Source organism: Poecilia mexicana, unplaced genomic scaffold, assembly GCF_051168715.1.
Source record: "Poecilia mexicana isolate PSO_F unplaced genomic scaffold, ASM5116871v1 scaffold_16, whole genome shotgun sequence".
NCBI lineage: Eukaryota > Metazoa > Chordata > Actinopteri > Cyprinodontiformes > Poeciliidae > Poecilia > Poecilia mexicana.
This window is the reverse complement of record NW_028263385.1, coordinates 27,781,485-27,799,002: the sequence shown is the minus strand read 5'-3', so window position 1 is coordinate 27,799,002 and position 17,518 is coordinate 27,781,485. Positions and strand designations below refer to the sequence as shown.

General features: G+C 39.5%; 1 protein-coding gene across 1 annotated transcript; it reads right to left on the bottom strand.

Annotated features, from left to right (window-relative positions):
- Positions 1 to 801: 801 nt before the first annotated feature.
- On the bottom strand, positions 802 to 16,347 carry faxcb (failed axon connections homolog, metaxin like GST domain containing b). The gene is made up of 6 exons (XM_014981078.2): positions 15,666 to 16,347; positions 11,863 to 11,998; positions 11,526 to 11,722; positions 8,032 to 8,249; positions 7,709 to 7,825; positions 802 to 5,639 (listed from the first exon to the last, which is right to left on the bottom strand). The coding sequence occupies exons 1-6, from the start codon at positions 15,923 to 15,925 to the stop codon at positions 5,320 to 5,322; spliced, it is 1,248 nt and encodes a 415-aa protein (XP_014836564.1). The 5' UTR covers positions 15,926 to 16,347; the 3' UTR covers positions 802 to 5,319.
- Between the last annotated feature and the right edge of the window lie 1,171 nt (positions 16,348 to 17,518).

The following is a 17,518-nucleotide window of genomic DNA, read 5'->3' as shown; positions in this document are numbered from 1 at the left end:
TTAGTGGCAAACTTTTTTTTTTTTTTTTTTTAATCAAAAAACAAGCTTTGGTAAATTGGCATTAAGCAAATTTATTTTCAAAATGTTACGATTGCGCAACTATATTGTCAATAGAAACTCGGCCACTGTGCTTGGAAAACACATAGTACTAAAGCCAGGTAGAGCAGGATGGGCCTTGTTGACAGGATGAGTAGAAAGGAACACGTCGAACTCGCGGTGTCGGAATCAGCCACCGACTCCGGCGGTCCGGAGAGCCACAGATGCTTCTCCGTTTTGTGTGTTGACTCTCCGTAATTTGTTTGCTCTAATTTGTTTTGCCGAGCCAAGGGAGTTCTGATTTTAATTTTGCTCCGTGTGTGTTTACCCCTCTTTGTGGATCGCTGATCTGTTAAGCGTAGAGAGAAAGGGAGAGACAGTCAGAGAGAGGAGGGTGGGCTGTTCGCAGAGCCAAATTAAAAAAAAAAAAAGGAGCAGTGCAGATTGTTTTAAGCTCTGGCAACCCCGTCAGGCCCAAAGGCCTCGCTCGCAGCCTGCACCTGCTCCGTCCCCCGGGAGCCTGGTTCCTGAACCGTGGCCCTCGAATCTTCTCCTCAGGCCCCCTGTAGCCCAGCCACCTCATCCCCTCCACATCTCTCCTCTCCTCCTCACTGAAAATTCTCTCTCTTTCTATATTTCACTTCTTTCATTCCCTCTCTCCTCTTCCCCCTGTGACTCCCAACAATCCCTCCATCCCCAGCTCTGGCTTTTTCCACCCTCTCTCTCCACTCTACCACCTGCTCCTCCTCTTATCCCTCCTTTCACTTTTTGCTCCTGGTTACTCCTGCATTTGCCCCTGCTGAACTTTGTCTTCCCTACAGCCCCTAGTTCCTTTCTTTTCACCTTCAGTAAATCTCTGCTGCTACTGGCTCACCCTCCAGCAGCTGGCAGGTCCCCTTGGCACCTGAATGATTGGAACTTGTTTGCCTGTTTGATAACACAATCAAACACAGAAAATACAACCAGAAGTATGACAATTAGGAATATTTAAAAAAAAAAGTAACATCTGCCATACCATCTTTACTCCCTCAGGAGATGGGGGAAAAAAAATCTTAAGATGTTTAAAATTGTCACAGCTAGGCTTTATTGAAATCCTCCAGTCGCCTCACTTTTTATGACTGCACAGCCACAGGTAGTTGGATCAGTCAGTCAGACCTACATACAGCAGGATACACATTGTCACACGATATTTACATTACACCGGCATTAACTGCTATGACATTTCTCCAAAAACAAGACATCTAGTTTTAATATGGCTTGATTAAATCAGTCCAACTGTATGGTTTGTGGTGACTGCATCGATCAGGTCAGACAAGACAACATGTTAAGTCCAAGAATCAAGCTCTGAGCTAAAGCCATTAGAATACCTAGGCAGCCTTCAGATTACTAAAAGGTCCGGTGACATGAAAATAATTTTGGTTTCAGTGTCCAGCTGCTAAAATTGACCAATTCTGTCCCAGACCAATGAAGATGAGTGGAATTTTATAGAATGTCATTTACACAACTATTTTAAACAAAAATATAAGAGTATATAATCTAGTTTTTTTGTTTGTTTTTTTTTTTAAATAGAGATGTTTGCACCTTTTTTTCAACCAGCTGCAGTCAGCTCTACATTAATCCATGGTCCAAACAGCCAGAGAAAACATGTCATTTCAGTCGTTCTTTTATCCAGTTAAAAAGGACTTTAAAACATTGAAATAATGACATTTTACCAATTCTTTTGTAAAACATTTAACCGTCTTTATTCCACCGTAATGGGGCAGGGATTATGGTGGTAGAAACCAAGTTCGAGACAAGTGTGAGGCTCTGTGTGCTCACTCTAATCACACCACTGCGCACGCAATGGTGTGAATTTTAACTTCTTTTTTGTAAGAATTATTTCGACACTGTCTTTTATTCAACAGTAATGTGGCAGAAAACCAATAACGGGGGTCGACCTTGGGATGGACGAGTCGAGGTTTGTGGTTTCTGTATGCGGGTCGCCGCTCTAACCAGCCGCCAAGGGATGCCGCAAATTTAAGCACATTCTAAACTTTTTAAAACTTTCATATCGGTAAATGGCCCCTTACTTCGGAAAAAAAATAGGGTTAACATGAACTTTTTAATTATTTCCAGTTTTGAACAGAAACCTCGAGCAGCATATCTTCCTGTTTGGTTGCCAAACGCTCAGTTGGTGCACTTTACCAGCCAGGCACTGGCTTAATTGGCGAGTCATTTGTTTTGGAGCAATCATCATACATGGGGTTTCGGTTTTCCCTCTGCTGAATGAGCGGCCTGCTGCTTCTAGGAAGGATGCTAATGAGAGCAGTGATACTGAACCAAAACAAAACAGAGAGGTTGTGTCACTGGAAAAAAAAGTGATTCGCAGATAGCTTTTGACAAACTTGTCATTTCAGAAAGAGAGTTCTTTGCCATTTTTTTTTACCCAATATACAAGCTTCTCACTGTTTGTAACAGCTTTACTCTGAGAAATCATTCATCTGGTGATGACTGTTCCAGACAATTCAGAGCAGCAGAAGGTGTAAAAAAAAGTGGCAAATAAAATTCCACTCATATCATTTGTTTTATGGAGGTTTATAAACCACTATGTGTGGGAAATGTATTCTCTAATTTCACCAATTTTAAGTACAGACATGTACATATTTATTGGCAACAGTGGTAAAGATGTGTGAACAACCCTAAAATTAATTATTGTATTGCAGTGGCATAATTTTACACAGAAAAAAAGTCAGGATAATCCAATTAAAAATGTAATTGTGTTTATTAAAATCAAACTTGTGGGTGCCCCTAACAATTCCTTTGACATAAATGTAGCTGAAGCTTTTTTTAAAAAATAGATTTATTTTTAGTTGTTTAGCTAACTTTCTAGGAACTTCTTAATAGATCATAACTTTCTGTTTTCCTGGGATGTCCATGTGATTTGACACAGGAACCTGTTGCTTTAAGCCACTAGACTTGATGATAATTCATTTTATCTTCCCACTACGTATTGAGCAGTATTGTACAGGAGAAGAAGAAAAACATCTTCAAAGCTCACTGTTGGGGAACTGTGATTACACACAATCTACATTTCATTTGTGAAGCGTGGCAGAAAAAAAAAACTTGTCCAACCATCACAAATGTAAACATAAGGTTTACTTAACTTCACTAGTACTACTCAAACACAATGAAGCATTGTGCTTTCTGTCAGACAAGACAATGACTTATCTTTTCAGCATAAAATATTAAGTCACTTGTTTATTTCCGGCATAAATGCAGGATAAAAAACTGCAGAAAAGGATCTCATGCCCGTTATTAGGTACGGTAGAGGACAGGTGATGCTGAGTCTGCTTGTCTTCCAAAGGGCCTGGGAATCTTGTTAGAGTGCCAGGCAACATCAAGTCATTAAAATACCAGGAGATTTTACATGACAATCTGCTGTACTGTAATGGGGAAAAAAATAAAACCCAGAATGGGCCATCTAGGCATATTGTTCAAAGAGACCAAAGATCTCTCTGTTCACGCCGACTTCATTAGATTTAACAGGACAAGACTAATATTTATTTCCAATGTTGGACTTCCCCTCATCTTTAATTAAGAAATGGATGAAAAAAATGGTAATGTGAAATTATGGTAAAGCAAGGAAAGATTAATTAACTTTAAGGCTATTCACGTATCTTTACCGGCAGTAGCAACAAATGTATCCACATGTCTACTATTAGTTTCATGTTGTGTAATCATCTTTACATCCATCCCGTTGCCATTTTGAGCTCTTCCACCTGAAAGCTCCCCAGGTACTTCTGGTCCATGTTTTTACTCAGACATTTCTCATCTAGCTACTTTTGGTTTGAAATCCTGTCTCAGTCCAAAAAGAGTTTTTCATGAATGGTCTCACTGATGACATTCACGCAGGATAACATTCACATCCACACAGCTAACAGGAGCGATGCATTCTCCCTCACTGAATAATCATTACCAGGACCTCTTTAGTTTCCCATGTTACATCCATCACAGCATCTCTTTCTGGCTCTCACAGCAGACTTTCCTTTAACATAAAGTGAAAAAAAAATCCCTTATTGCAAAAATAATATATCTCTGACAACAATAAGAAAAAAAACATAATAAAAAATATATATTTGTAAACATAAACTCATTAGAAAAAAAATCAAATGGCACTGTTAATAAATTATGATAGAACAAAAAAATGACTAATGTCACCACTTTATAAATATTCTGAGCACTAAGGCTGATTTGTTGCTGTGTGCTCAGTTTCAGTTTGCAGTTACGCATGCACCCACACACAACACCTACACGCTGTATGACAAGTCACCAATGAATAGGAATTACAATGTCAGGAATGAAGGACAAATACTTTGTTTGTAGCAGTAAATGACTCATATCTCCTGCAGAGGTCTGCTCTGTGTTACAGCAAAGGAAGGGCAAAAGGGATGTCTCATGCCGCCATCTAGTGGTCGAATATGGCTCTGACACATGAGGTGAGCTGAAATTATAATAAATAAATGAATAAAATTGAAGCTTAAACATAAAGTGCATGTAAATAATTACTCAAAATGAAATCTGGTAACTGATACAGGCACAAATTCTTTCTTCTGCTCTCAATCCAATAAACCTGCGACTAGACCTGGGTTAGAGATGATGAAGTCATAGGCCTCCTTCCCCAGTCTTTAATCAGATTTCCACAATACACAGCAGCATAAAGGAAATGACACTAGGATCTGTGATGGACAAGAAGTGGCACTCACTGTTGTCTGTGTTTACTATTCAGCACACGGATGGTAAACAGTAGAGACACGGCAGCTGTTCCCTTTTGAGCCACATGATCAATCTGCACCTGTTGGAATGGATTTACGCGTTTTTGACACATGGCAGAGTGGTGATTAGTTGCATCATCTCGTAGCAAGTGAAGTGCCACCTGTCACGTCTGCAACACTTCCTCCTCCGTCGCCGCGCTTCTCATGAGATACGACGTTTGGTTTGTGTAACTTTTGCGCCGGCGACTTCTGGATCTGAGGACGAGACAAATAAGGCAAAGAAGAACTGCCAACGCGACAGTTCGGATGGTAAGGAAGGGGACGAATGGGTACGCTATTATGAGGTTTACTTTGTATCCCCTGCATATAAACACCCAGTCTGTTGGGGGAAGTTGGAATTAGCGAGTGGAGACACTGGACTAGTTTCTCCAGATGTGCAAAGCGTCATCTGGACAGGTTGTAGCTGACTGTAGCTGCCTGCCGCATCCGCTATTTCGCTTTCCTGTTAAGTCCCGCTCTTACTGGTCACAACTCAAACCTCCAGGTCTGGCATCATCTCCTCTTTGAGCTGAATGTCGTTTTCGGAGCCCGTCCCCACGTCCGAGTCAAAAAGCGAGTGATCCGACTCGGGGGAAGGTGTGTGTGTGTGTCTGGTGGACTGGCTGCCACTGTCACTGTCATCCAGAGTGTCAGTCCTAGAGAACAGGCCAAAGTCCAGCAGGCCTGCAGGTGTGCTACTGCTGCTGCTCTCACTGTCTCCGTCGTAAAAAAGGTCCTCCACCTCCACGAACCACTCAGGCCAGAACTTCCTTCGCATCCGCTCACAGAACATGGCCAGGTTGATCAGCTCTCCTGAGAAGACATTAACCACAGACACGGCGTTTCAGAGCAAGAGTTAAAAACTCTGGTTTAAGGACTTTTGTCTTGTTCTTTTCACAACTGTTAAAGGGGATGTATTATGCAAAATTCACATTTTACACGATTTTGTACTTCAAGTTGTGTCTCAACTGCTTCTAAAAACAGCCCAAGCACTTAAAAAAAACCCACCCTGCTGTTTTTGGCAATAAGTTGATCTTGGTACCACATCCTGGCACAATAAATAATTCCGGAACTAGAATGTTACTGCATTCAGTCGCTTGTTCCTCTGGGTGATTTTTTTTGACCAAGTGACTGCTGCTTTTTTTTTTTTAAAGGTATGGACGTGTGGTTTATTTCTGCTCTATTGTTTGATTCTGGATGGAAACATGTCACAGAAAACAAGAAGACAAGACTGGGGCAGAGTTTCACTTTCCAGATCAAAGCATATTTACATGTTAAGATGGCCCAGTCAAAGTTCAGACCTAAAACAAACTGGGAATCTGTGTCAAGCCTTGAAAATTGATGCTCACAGAAGCTCTCCATGAACTCCGATTGTTATACTGATCCTTAAACTTCTGTATCTGTAGAGAGATCATTTTAGAGATTCCCGTCAAGTTTATTGTTTTTTTAAAGATCTGGTTGTAAAAGTTTTGTTTCTCTCATCATTAGGAGAAAGGATTGCCCCTGTGACGGAGAGCTATTTTAGTGTTTTTTGTCACATTCTAATTAGAAAAAGTGATTTATTATTCTCCTACCAGATGAGTTTAAGGATTAAACACCAAAGTGCTAGAAACTTCTTTTGTTGAGCAAAAGACCACTGCCATCTTGTGGTCAAAAGTAAAACATCATTAAATATTCCTCAGGATTTTCTAACGTTGTAGAAAACCTCATGCATAACCTCATTTTATCTTTACCCTTCAAATAGCTATCTCAATTGGCCACTTTTGTAGTTGTATGGCTTATTAGAGCAAATCAATCCAATTCGGAGGATAAGTTTACATGTGCAATACTCTGAGACACTGGCTTACATAACAGAGGTTTGATTAGACTAAAAGACAAAACTCGGAACAAAACATCCAGAACAAAGCATTATTTATGTTTTGCTTAAAAAAAAAAAAAAAAAAAAAAAAAAAAAAAAAAGTTTAAACAGGTGGTGAATCTGTGTGAACCTTTTATATGTGTTTTACTCTGGAATAAGCTGTAAATATTGAAGCTGTTTAATCAGACCTTGGAGTCTCTGGTTTGACAGATCCTACTGAAAGGGTTCCAACAAGTTTTTCATTTCCAAATTTCACACTTTTCCTGACTAAAATCTCAGAACGTTATTTTTTTTATGGTATTTATAACATTTGTGTAACATTGCCCTCATTAGGTTTTATTATGTGCGTATCAAATTTAAAAGCTAAAGTTCTAAATTCATATATTTTTTCTGATTGGTATGAATCAATACTTATTTAAACTTAACTTGTGGTGGAAAAGGTGAAACACTGGTCCTGAATGATAATGACTGATATATATATTCATACATGTTTGTCTTGATGACCATTTATCTATCAAAAACCTTTTAGTTGACCTACTTTGACACAAGTAGTAATATACTTTTTACCCCTATAAAGTATAGGGGTATTTGTACCCTATAGTGTATCGGGATTTAAGCTTATAACCAATTTTATGTAATAAGCCAACACAAAGTAATTTACAATCAAGTTCTACAGAGTGCTGCTAATGACTTAATGACAGATTAAGGTGAGTTGGAACAGTGGCACATCTCAAATCCATCTGAGGGCTGCAGTTTCACCCCGGTGGGTTAGATCAAAGCGTATTCATGTCTGACAGAAGCCAAGCCCAAATCTAATTTAAAGAACTTTGGCAAGAATTGAAATTTGCTTTTCCCAAAAGCTCTCCCTTTCAGCTGACTCAGTGGAGCAGATGCAAATGCAGGCCAAACTTAGATTTTTTATTTGTAAAACCATCTATTATCTAAAAAGAATCGCGATAAAATACAACTGAAGTTTGTGGTTGCAATGCGACAAAATGTGAAAAGGTGCTGACAGGACTCCAACCTTTGATGAGTTGCTCTGGCCGGGTCCCGGGTAGAGTCCACATAGCCTGAGCCAGATGGCCGAACACTGTGGCGTCTAACGTTGACATCTTGGAGCCCATAAAGTATTTCTTATCTCCTACATGAGAAAACAACAGATGCGTTAAATGCAGAGATTTTACAGCATGAGCTCAGCTGCTCCACTGCCATAAAATCACGTCATCACATGTCACCGTTTTATCTTTATCCTAATTAAGGATTGGGCCAGTTACTTTCCAGCCAACTTCTCTCCCACTGATCATGATGATGCTGATGATAAATGAGCTGATGCTTTCCTGCTCCTACCCAGCAGAGTGGCCAGCGTCCTCATGTCCTTCTCCATCAGCGTGTAGACCTCCTCTTTGGAGAAACGGCCGATGCCGTGGCCGTACATCTCTCTGCGCACCATGCTGCCGTTCAGGTGGCTCAGCAGCCACTTCAGCGTGTCACTCAGAGGACCGTTCATCGCCAGCAGCTTCTGGGTTTCTTCCACGTTGTCCACCCACTGGCAGTATGCTATTGTCCTAAGGGAACACATGGAGTAAATACAGTTAAAAAATATTAATGAGAATTAAAAATTGCTTTGCCTCAACTTTGAGTTCACTGCAGTAATAGGAATCTCATGTTAAGATAAAGAATTCCACCAGTAATTTTCTTTAATTAGAACTATCCCCTAGATGAATTCAATTCTTTTTTTTTTATCTCAGATTTAGTATTTCTTAAATGTACTTCTAATAATATGTTTGCAGAAGAATAAGTGTTAAGTGTCTTAACATAGCAGGAAGGTAGTTGTTGATGGCTTTTGATGCATGCCCAAACAGGGTTAATTTACAATTTATCTTAAATCTCACAATGTTCGCTTCTCACTGCTGGATTTGGCAAATCATGCGCATCTAATATTAAAGGTGCACCGATTGCAGTTTCCCCACCATACCCCATAACTACTTAATAATAAAAAAAAACCAAAGGTGTGGAGTGAGAGGAGAAAATTATTACAACGGCTCTAGAGGAAACTGGATAAAACAGGAAAGGTCACACCACCAGTTTGGACGTATTTCAGATATTTAAAACCAAAAACTAATCAATAATTATCAATATCGACTGATGTGAAATACTGATATAATCATATTTTATTAAGCCAAATCGTCCAGCCCTATGAAAACAGATTTAAATGTGCAACTTTTTTTTAAAAAGAAGAATGCATGAAACTTTGGGTGAGATTTGACTTTTTATTTTATGGGAGTTACTCCGATAGATTTGATACAGTAATAATAATGCAGTGTGGTGTTTTGCTAATTTTGTGCAGCTCTGATGGAAAAACTGCAGAGAGTTTTTTCAGTTTCAGTGTACTTTAACCGGAGGCTCAGATCCTGCCTCTGTGTCTACACAAAGTTCAGTCTAATTAAAAGAAGTGCACCACTATCAGTCACATTTCTCTCTGCTGCCTGCCAGCTCGCTTCATCTTATCAGCTCCGTATCCTGCCTGCTACTTGTTATGTACTTGAGGCCAAGCTGCAAGATGGCAAAAAAAAGTGACAACGGGTGACAAAGGAGAATTGTTTTTAAACAAAAACATCTTCACATTGCAGCTTATCATCTTCTCTTAAAGAAGAGGAAACCAAACAAGTTGCACTAAAAAAATCCATCGATTATCCTGATTTTAAATTAGAATTTGTCTCATAGCACCATTACTATAAACTGTGTTGTATGTGTGTAAGAATAAACAGATCTAACTCAGTTCTCCAACTATATAGTCCTCTATAACGTCACCTAGATTTTTGTGCCTATTACAGAGCTACATTGACAAAACTACTAAAAGAATGACTGCTTTTTAGTGCTTATATCCTATTTGATACATTGATTTTTCTCCATTTTTAGATCAAGCTCTGTGTGCATGCTTGATGTTTCAGTTACTTTGCTCACCGAAAACTCAATATTTATTATAAAACAGTTTTTTTTTTTTTGCTTGACTGAACCTGACCAGTGAGTGGCTGGTCAAAGTTACAATGTATGATTTTTTTTAATCAGTAAACTCGCCATATGTGAACGCTACCAGGTCACACTGAAAAAATAAGAAAAGCACCTGCTAACCAGGCTATTATAACAGAGTGATACTTTGTTGGTTAATTTCATGTAGCTTTTTCATAAAAATGACTGATGTTTACCGTTAGTAGTAGCTACCATGGTGCTAATATTGGATGCTAAAGTTACCTTTGAATTTAAACTCATAATAATTGTGTATTTGTTTCATACAAGCAACATGCTAAAATGTCACCTCACCACCTAAAGTAAATAATTACATTAATGTCAGAAATGGTAGAAAAACAAATATTTCTAACGCTAATTATTATTTTAGCTCTTTCAGAGAATCTGCAATGAGCAATAAGAGGTCAAAGTTTTACAGAGAAACATAAATCAGGAATCAACTCAAAATCTCTGGTTGGTACATCTCCAGTCAGATCTTTGAAGTCTCTTAAACGATATACTATGATGAGCTTCATCCTATCAGTTCATCTACAAAATCTGAAGCCTGATGTCAAAGTCCCTTTTGTAAGGAGATGGAAGAACTCCAAATGTCCTGCAGCACTCCTTCAATATAATGTGTATGACTGGTTCCTTGACACAAATTCAATCAAAGACTCTGGGCAGTATCATGTCTTGACTGCACACTGACGCTTGTATCTGATATCCCAAAGACAGACGCAGCTTTGTTAAAATAAAAATAAAAACTGTTCGATATGTGAGACATTGGCTAGTATATACAGTCACCTAAAGCGACTGCTTTCTAAAAAGGCTTCCAGTATATGGTTACCTTCCATAAAACACATACTAATAATAAAAACCCCCAGCGGCAGTTGTGTGGTATTTAAGAGCAACATGCCAGCTGCAGCCTCTGGGGCTCAGGAAACAGCCCGCAGATGCTTGCATGCATCTCATCACGTAACGAGCAACAATCTGTCACAGTGCCCTTCATCAATAATTCAGTCCACAGGTCTAAATGTGGGTCTAAATGTGGCAGGTGGATGTAGTGGCACAGAAAGCAGTCAGGGGGGAGGAAGGAGTGGAGGAGGATGTGGGTTACAAGACTGACCTCAGCTAATGCTATGAGGAATCCACTGAGTGTAGGGTTAAAACAAGATTTTTCTGGATGCTGTGTCCTGATCTTATCAAAGTAATGGAAATGAAACAGCAGGTTAAAGCAGTGTGTGTGTGTGTGTGTGTGTGTGTGTGTGTGTGTGTGCGCGCGTGTGTGTGTGTGTGTGTGTGTAGGGGATGAGAGGTGGAAGATGGATACAGCTTTTAGGTAATGGAAAACAACCTGTGTGTGTGTTGGAAGAGGGGTGAAAACAATTTACTAGAAGCAGAAATAGCCTGCGTTTGTTCCAGCCGATCTGGTGTGACTCAACATGCCATCAAATCAGGAACCTTCAGGGCCGGATCAGCCCATAGAAAAATGAAGAGTATTATCCTTAAGTAAAGCTAGAAGGCTAGTCAGGGAACAAGCCTATTTTTTTATCAGAATGACAAAGTGGACATTATGTAGCTAAAACAATGTGATCTAAGTTTGTACCAAGCTGTTATACATCCAGTCTTTCATAATGTACCAAGTCTCCACACTGTTAATAAATTTCAGTAGATGTTTTGTCTATTGTCTCCAGAGTGGAAAATATAAATATGTTTGTATTCAGTGGCAAAAAGCTAACATAACCGAGGAAGAACGAAAGATTTCTTGTTGCTCAAATAATCTCAAACTGTCTAAGAGAATGTTCTGTAAGCGTTTCTGTGGGTCACCCCCTTACCAGTAGAGGTGCTCCTCGACCATCTTGGTGACTGCTCTGGACATGGCTATTTCTTGTGGGGTCAGGTTCTTGTTCAAGTTGACCCCCAGTTTCTCCTCCAGAAAGTCTACGATGAACTCTGACCCCGACACCTGCTCATGGTTGTACTCGATCCACGGCATCTTTCCCTGCGGTGACAGCTTCCCATCAAAGTAGTTCTGCAGGTGATAAAAACAAACAAACAAAAAAAGATGTACTCAGGTATATTTAGTCCTTTGTCATTGGTACACAGGCTTTATTTTGAAATCACTTTCTCTAAGGATGAAAAAATACAGCAACTGTGGAGAGTCTGTGTTACCTGGTAAGGCAGATCCAACATGCGCAGGTATGTCTCTATTTTGAGGCAGAAAGGGGAGAGGCTGGGGATGCCGTTCTTTGGTCTGGAGAACTGATGGAGGATGATGGCATCTTTAGAATCCAACTCCTGCTCCTTCCTACACACAGAGAGAGGCAGAACACAAATAAATAAAAGTATGCATTTAATAAAGTTAATTTTTATTCTATTTAATCAATTATTTTGAGCTCATTGTTAATAAAATGACAGTTTCTTTCAATGAATTGATTTGTACGAATATATTTTGTCACCTGGTTCACGTTTTACACAGAGAGGTCTCTGAGTTATCAGTCTGAGATGTTCAGCACTCTAGGAGTTAATTTATTCATGGAGGGTCATGGAGCGATAGGTATTTTAAGCTAGCTTGAAAATACAGCTGATATGCCAATGTCCTGCTCCAGTGTATCAGCTGAGCGGTATCAAGGGCTTGTGAAGGACTTGAATATGGAAAGTAAATGAGTCATTCTCCCCCAGCTCAGAGCAAACATAATGATCTGATCTGAGACCTGCAGCCTGGAAACACTTATTGGTGTGCTCATTTGTAAGAAGAAGAAAACGTCATGAGGGGGAAAAGGAGAAATCAGTCACATTTTCCCTCATTTTCCCGCTCACATCACAATATTCAATCAAGCAACTGTTAATTTAGTTCCTCCAACAGGACGACTTCTCAATTTTTCTTAAAGCTGAAGTAATAAAACGCAGTAGAGGAAATAGCTTTGGTATGCAAGGCAAGATAAAAGCAGGCAAGGGCTTGTTTTAGATTTTATAGAAATAACGACCTTGAGTAAAAACACAAAGGTTACACTGTGTTAGCACAAAGGGGTTAAAAAAATGTTATACTAGCAGTCAATCACAGTGAATTGCTGACAGTTTTGGCATCCACATTAATATCATATAAATGACACAGTAAAGTGTCCAGCATGGTGAAAAACTGTGACAAATCACAGTAATGATGAGAATGTAAAGGAGAAGCAATGAGGATTTTCTTCTTTTTTTTTTTTTACCATCATTTGATCCACACTTCTTACCAGTTGATGGCGGTAATGCTCCATTAAGCTATTCGCCAGCTGGCATTGAACAAAAAAATAGAAGAAAAACCAATTACAGTTCCTAGAAGACATTATTACCTAAACTTTTGACCTCTGAACAAGGAGCGTAATGTGGAATCCAATCAATTTTGGTCTCATCTGATCAGTAGTTGATTGCCTTCTCTAATTCCAGGTCTTTCTGAAGCTCTTCACAAATAGTCCTTGGCTCTTGGACAACTTAGTAGTTTAGAAAGTGTTCTTTAACCAGTGTAATAACTGTTTAGGTTGCAAAGGTCTTGAGAGAACTCATTATTTTTGCCAATTATAAAAAGTTTTTTGTGCAACATCGTGGTAATCAGACTGCTGGGTCATGACTGCTTTCTAATTACGGATGGATTTCAGCTGGTGTCATGGCATTCCTTGCACCCTCTTAACCCCGTTTCTTCACATGCTCAATACTTTTTCCCAGTGGAGTTTTTCCTGTATCTTATACAACTGCACCTTTAGAAATACATTTACTTGGAAATTTGATGATTTCTTCACTGATTAACATTTATTTTGGTTGTGATACACAGACTTGAGCTAAATTCTAAAATAAATATATTTTAAAAATGTAGTAGTATTTTTCCAAGTATACATGGAGAGTTTTGTCCCTTTTTGCCGTTCTTATCAATTAGATTCCAAATTGCGGTTTTAAAAACAGTCATTTTGTGTTTAGCTCAATGCAATCTTGTTTTTTATTTAACTTTTAACTACAATTGTAGTTTTCAATTTCTATTTTTTGTATTTTTAGTATTGCCATTGTTTACATGTGTTTGCAATAGAATGACATCATTGCTGGAAAGTATTCTATTCCAGAGATGGCCAATGGCCCATGCTTGGCTTTTCAGTGAGACATGTTTCTAGCAAATATTGAGTCATGTTTCTGACCATCTGTTCTGTTATTGTATTATCACAGAATTCAAAATTAAAAGCTAATTTCTATGTCACAAAGATTCATATTTTACTTTATTTTTTTACTTTAGCTGAATTACATCAGTGGCACTTCAACATCATGGAACAGTTCCCAGAATCTGGTCTGTGTGCAGACTGACCTCTCTTTAGTTATTGATTTGTGTAACATAGGGCTGTCTGCTGCTGTGTCCTCACAATCTCCCCAACTCAGCAGTGCACCACACACGAGATGCTCTTCTCTGTCCTTGAACTGCTTCTTTGCCTAGTTTGTTCGCAACTACAAAAACACTTTATGTTCAGCATTTGTTTTGGCAAACTTCAAACTATTGTTGGACTCTGTCTTGTTTGTCCTTCTTTTTGCAAAATGATGACAAAGCTTTCAATGGCGGCTGGTTGTTAATGATTGCTCTTGTCCTGTAAGTTCCCCTTTTTGCAGCTGTTCCACTTTAATTGCAATTGCCATCTAACAAGCTGTAGCCACACAGGCTGTCTGGTACCTTTTGAGAGGAATTTTTAAAAATCACTTTCTACTGATTCAATTGAAAACAGTTTTTTTATATCGGAAATGTTTCCTGTGAAATGTGTTACAGTTTTTCAATGAGGGTCTTAAAAGCAATCCTGCATTTTGTAGTCAGGCTGGTGTTTGTATTAGAGCAAGCCTCTAGACGGTTTCCTCCATTTAATTATAGGGAAAACAAATTCCAATAAACTTCAAGGTTTTTAAACATGCTTTACAAGCTGTTATGTTGAGCTGTATTTTTCCTACTTTTAGCCTAAAGTTTGAATGAAAAAAGGCAATATGTTTATTAACTATAAAGTAAACAAAATAAATTATCACTATCGTATGCAATTCTCTATGCTGCATGCTGAGGTGCTGAATCTCCATTTGTCAGATTTGAGTGGCTCATAAATCGCTGTCCACACACTTGTGGTGCTGAAAGCACTCCAAACACTAAGAAACTTCAACCTTGATATATTACAGTATTAAATATGCCGTCAGCATCCTTTGCTTTGAAATTATGTTCATGCAAAGGAGGAGATGAAATGAAGAACTACCTCAGACTTGTATATATATTTAGAAGACATAGGACAAGGAAGTATCTCTAGGTGAGCAGGGTAATCTAAGGTGGTTTATTGCTGCCACTGCCAACAAACGCGTCACGTGGTACAAACAGATGATTCCAGCAGGCTCCATAGCCGACATCAGCAGCCTGCACGTGATTTAGCAGCGGCTCCAAACACAGCTTACAGGAGATGGGAGGAGGGAGAGAAAGCACAAACTATCAGGCCACTGTAACAGGATGTACTTACTGCCTGGCACTGGGCTGCTCCAAATATATAATCCCTCTCCTGTCAGGCACTCATTGCTGCTCTGACAATAGTCCAGTGTTATCCACCGTACTGCGATTGGAGAGGTTAGAAATTAAATTTTGTTGAGGGTCTTCTCTGTCGTTTTCATAAGCAGCTGCGGTATCTATTCATTGCAAATGCATGCATTCCACGCCAGGTTGACTGCAGAGCTCCAGAGTTTACACTCACTCACAACCGACCTATGACTCTAGACGTAATGTTTTTTTTTGTTGTTGTTGTTTTTTTTCTCCAAGCAAACATGTCTTGTCCTTAGTAGGAGGAAACAGAGTCCATACTGAAGTGTTCTTGTAACATCCATCTAATTGAGATACCATTTAACATTGTTATAAAACCCAATCAATCCCGATTATGGGATTATAAACACTGACTGGTGAATAATAAAAACACGACAGTCCAGGTTGCGTGCCCACCTACCTGATGGCGAGCAGCTCGTGCAGTAGGTAGGCTGCAGCAGCCAGCAGGGCCCCCCCGGTGATGTAGAGGGTCTTCTTCCACCAGGACTCCGAGCCCAGAGCCGACATGATGCCGCCGTAGTCCTGCAGGGGAAAGGCGATGATGTAGCCATACAAAGACTGCTGCTGCTCGGAGCCGCACAGCCCGAGCGGCAGGCTGTGATTCCGCCCCAGTTCCACCACGCACGGCCGGGAGGAGGCGAAGCCAGCAGCCCAGTGCATCCTCCCACCTTCGGTTACAACCACCCGGCTTCCTGCCAGCTGCGGTCCCCGTTCGGCTTCATCCAAGCGCCCAGCGGGTTACCCTACAGCCTGGCGGCGGCGGGACTGCTAGCTATTCATCCAAAAAGCTGTCTGGAGTAAACATTGCGGTTCCTTCTTCCTCGGAAGATGCTCAGCGCCCCGCTCACCTCCCTCTGCGCCTTCTACAAAGCATTGTTGCGCATACTACAAAAACAGCAGCGCTACTTCCGGTTGTATTTTTCTAAATAATTGCCACGGCTTAGGTTAGTCGAGAGTTTCACAATGTCCCAATCTACTAATATTCCTTTCATTAAATATGCAGGTTAGTCAAAAAAATAAAATAAATAAATAAATAAAAAATCCAATGAAGGCGCGGGGGTGACGCAGGGCGACCCATGTACAAGGCCAGGTTCGAATCCCGGCCGGTTGACGAATGTCTTCCCCGATGCTCACAACTCACTTTCCTATCGACTCATTGTCAAATAAATATCCTGAAAACCTAAGACATAAATAATAATAATAATAATAATAATAATAATAATAATAATAATAAAAAACTAAGCATTGTAGACCAGCGCAGTGTGAAGGGTCTTATGGTGCGCCTGTTGAGCGTCAGGCGCCTCTGATTTACACTCAAAGTTTATGTGGATTCGCGTTGTTGCGGCGCGTTTCGAGCATCTAGCGCAGCGCGATTTAAACCGTTTTGAGCGACTGTAAACCGGACGCGCTGACGCTCAAAACGGGTTTGGTGTGAACGCACCAAAAGTGCACACGAGTCGAATTTGGAGCGTTTTGGATGCACGTATTGCTCTTGGTGTGAACGCACCATTACTGGCTGGCTATTTTACGCTCCAAAATATCATAAACTGTGACTATACTTCTCTTAATATAGTGAAACTCATAATATTTGAGACCATTATAATTACCAATTTAAGATGCATTAAGCTGTGTTTTTCTAAAATATCCTAATTATTGTTAAAAAAAAATCTAAGTGTTGAAAATGTAATCTGCTGAAGCTATGTGTGTTTGTGTGCTTGAGGGGAGGGGACTTTAATAACTCTTAATCAGCAACGACATATTTATTTCCTGAGGTTCACTATATGATTTAGTGAGATTTTAAAAAAATTGTTTTTGGTTGCAATTTTACCTAATAATTCAATGATACTTTGACAAGTATACTAAAATTCCATAGTTTGACATGAAAAATTAGTTTATTCAACATCTTATATTTTGTGCTAGCCATGGTCTGATGTGGCTAAAAATAAACAGTTTCACTGTATTAACACAAAATATTAAACACAACCTAATTGTTTTGATTTGCAATTAAAAAAAGCAATAATTAATGGTATGGTGCTAAAGTGACATTTGCTTTTACCAAACACCAACAAAAATACAGTGTGCAGTAGAATACTTGTGTCAAAACTCTACTCTGACACATTGACTGACATTTAACTAATGCAGAGAATTTGAAGTTTTAGCAGTATCAAAAATTACTTTTTCAAAATCACCATAAATGAAACAAATAATAAGATGTCAATGAAGATGAGTCTCACCCAAGCTACATATTGCATT